At 37.7% G+C, this 3309-nt stretch overlaps 1 protein-coding gene across 1 annotated transcript; it reads left to right on the top strand.

Annotated features, from left to right (window-relative positions):
• The first annotated feature begins 708 nt into the window (after positions 1–708).
• Positions 709–1646, top strand: LOC116903131 (olfactory receptor 6C2-like). The gene is given in 2 exon segments (XM_032905487.1): positions 709–1476; positions 1479–1646. Coding segments are annotated over 2 exon segments (936 nt in total).
• The last annotated feature ends 1663 nt before the right edge of the window (positions 1647–3309 follow it).

A 3309-nucleotide genomic window follows, 5' to 3' on the forward strand; every position in this document is an offset into this window, starting at 1 on the left:
TCTATGTGTGAAAAGTAGATTCAAATGTGATGTGATGGGATAGGGAATCATCACAGACTACATATTTGTAATTTATTTTTCAAAGTATTCCTTGAGAGGATGTGTGTTCTCTGGATAATTATATCACACTTTAAAGGTTTCTCTGCTATGTATGACCTTGAATTCTTAAGTGATCACTAAGGGACAGAGAAACCCAATAAGGAGGCAGTATCATGGGAACAACTACGGAAATGTGTGCGGGGCATGGGGGTGTTTATAGGCATGTGGTACACATAGCTGAGTTGATATGTATGCATGCACTGTATATTGATAAATGTTAAGTCTGCAAGTCTTCAGGAGAAAAACATAAAATTTCAGTAAACTAAATTAAATGTTTCAAGTACAAAGTTCCAAGAGAGACCAGAAGTGTCTGTATTGCGGAAAGCTCACTCACATTGTCCATCTTGTTTCAGCACTTTTCAAAGGAGCAACATATTTGGAAAAATGTATCATAAAATTCTATCCAATCTTAAAAATTGTTGAGCCAAAAGGGGTTTTTGCTTCATATAAAATAACAGAACCCAAGGAGTTAGAAGTCCTTCCACAACATGCATTTAAAGGGTAATTTTTTGAGGTATAATGAATAAGAAAAATCTGGCAAATTTAAACAGAATGTGTATTTAAAAGACTAAATGTTCTATGCAGATCTAAAAAAAACAGAAATCAAAGATGAGGAACCACACTGTCACAACCTTCATCTTACTTGGACTGACAGATGACCAACAACTGCAGGTTCTTATCTTTATCATTCTCTTCTTCACCTACTCACTGAGCATAACTGGAAATCTGGCCATCATCTCCCTCGTCTTAGTGGATCCTCACCTTAAAACAGCCATGTATTATTTCCTTAAAAACTTTGCTGTCTTAGAGATCTCCTTCACATCTGCAAGCATCCCCAGATACCTGTATAGCATAGCAACAGGTGACAAAACAATTACCTATAATGCCTGTGTTGCCCAAGTATTTTTTACAGACCTCTTTGGTGTAACTGAATTTTTCCTTCTAGCTGCCATGTCCTACGACCGTTATGTGGCCATCTGCAGGCCACTGCACTATTTGACTACCATGAATACCGCTGTCTGCAGAAGACTTGTGTTTTGTTGTTGGGTAGCTGGTTTATTTATTTTAATTCCCCCACTTAGCCTCGGCCTAAATCTGCAGTTCTGTGATTCTAATATCATTGATCATTTTATCTGTGATGCTTCCCCTCTCCTTAAAATCTCTTGTTCAGGCACTTGGTTCATGGAGCACACAGTTCTCATCTGTGCTGTACTGACTCTCATTATAACGCTGGTGTGTGTTGTTCTCTCCTATGTTAATATCATCAAGACAATTCTTAAATTCCCTTCTGCCCAACAAAAGCAAAAAGCCTTTTCTACCTTTTCTTCCCACATGATTGTGGTTTCTATCACCTATGGCAGCTGCATCTTCATTTATGCATCAAGCCTTCTGCAAAAAAGGAGGTGGCCATCAATAAGGGTGTGATGGTTCTCACTACTTCCATTGCCCCTATGCTAAACCCCTTCATCTACACACTTAGGAATAGGCAAGTCAATCAAGCCTTCTGTGATTCAATAAAAAGAATTATAGCATTTTTCAAGAAATAAGGCAGGGTGAAACCCAGTAACCATGCAACAGTAAACTTCCCAAACTTCTTAGTCAAGTTGATTTTTCCTGAACACTCTTTCCCATTGTATTCAACAGACATTCCTGCTCCCACAAACCTCTATTAGGATCACAACCTTCCATATGTGCTACTAGCTTTCAGAAATCATAACCCTGTTTCACTTGAAAATAAAGAATACCAGAAAATGATAACGTAAAATAAAACAGAGAAGGGATTGCCAGCTTTTAGACCTTAAGCAAAAAAAGTAAGTCACATTGTTTCTTCTAATTCAAAACTTTCAACTGATTAATTCACTAACTCATTTAATGGATATTAGTGTGTATTGTTCCTAAGGTAGGTACTATTTAGGTCCTAAAAACAGGGAAGGACACAAATAAAAGCAAAAAACAAAAAAACACAATCACACCCCCTCCCCCCCATGTACCCTCAGAAATACAAAGGAGAAATGGAAATAAGACAGTGAGCAGATAATGTTGCAAATGCATAGGAGGAATACTTTTCACTATAGTTCTATCATTTTTTGATATAGATAAGATAGAGACAATTGTGCTAAAATAAGTCAGGCACAGAGAGGCAAGAATGTGCGTTGTAGAAGGGCTGACCGAAGAGAAGTTGAGAATTGATTTGTGTTGTCGGAAGCTAGAATGATAATGAAGAAGAGAAAGCTGAGGAAAGATTAATTAAATCACAGGTAGGTAGAAGGCAAAAGTTCCACTGAGATGTTGCAAGTATCATGATGGTATTGGTAATGATAGCATACTATATAAGTCTGAAAACTTGAAAACAAATTTTGAATGTGTTTATCATACAGAAATCATTAATATTGAAAGTACAACATTTAAATTCTGACTTTACTATTTCACAGTGTTCTCTTCTATCAAGGCATCACATGATACTTTATGAATACCTTTATGTTTTAATGCATCCTTAAATAATTACTATGTAATAAAATAACCTTAAAAATAAAAAGGCTTACACTGGAATAGATATTTGCCATGAAAGAAAATAAGAATTTGATATCATAAAAAAACATCAAAATAATAATTTTCAGTTCCTTTTTTTTTCATCTTCACTAACTTCGGTATTTCTTATTTACATTTCGATTGTTATTCCCTTTCCCAGTATCCAGGCCAAAAACACCCTAAGACCTCCCCCTCCCCTTTTGTATTAGTGTTCCCCTCCCCATCTTCCCCCCATTAACACCCTCCCCCCAACAATCACGTTCACTGGGGGTTCAGTCTTGGAAGGACCAAGGGATTCCCCTTCCACTGGTGATCTTACTAGGGTATTCATTGCTGCCTATGAGGTTGTAGCCCAGGGTCAGACCATGTATAGTCTTTGCGTAGTGTCTTAGTTCCTGTAAGTTCTGGTTGGTTGGCATTGTTGTTCATATGGGGTCTCAAGCCCCTTCAAGATCTTTTAGTCCTTTCTAAGATTCCTTCAACGGGGGTCCCATTCTCAGTTCAGTGGTTTAATGATGATCTTCGCCTATGTATTTGTTGTATTCTGGCTTTGTCTATCAGGAGAGATCTATGTCTGGTTCCTGTCTGCCTGCACTTCTTTGCTTCATCCAACTAATCTAGTTTGGTGGCTGTATATGTATGGGCCACATGTGTGGCAGGCTCTGAATGGGTGTTCCTTCT

This window comes from Rattus rattus, chromosome 6 (assembly GCF_011064425.1).
Source record: "Rattus rattus isolate New Zealand chromosome 6, Rrattus_CSIRO_v1, whole genome shotgun sequence".
Classification (NCBI taxonomy): domain Eukaryota; kingdom Metazoa; phylum Chordata; class Mammalia; order Rodentia; family Muridae; genus Rattus; species Rattus rattus.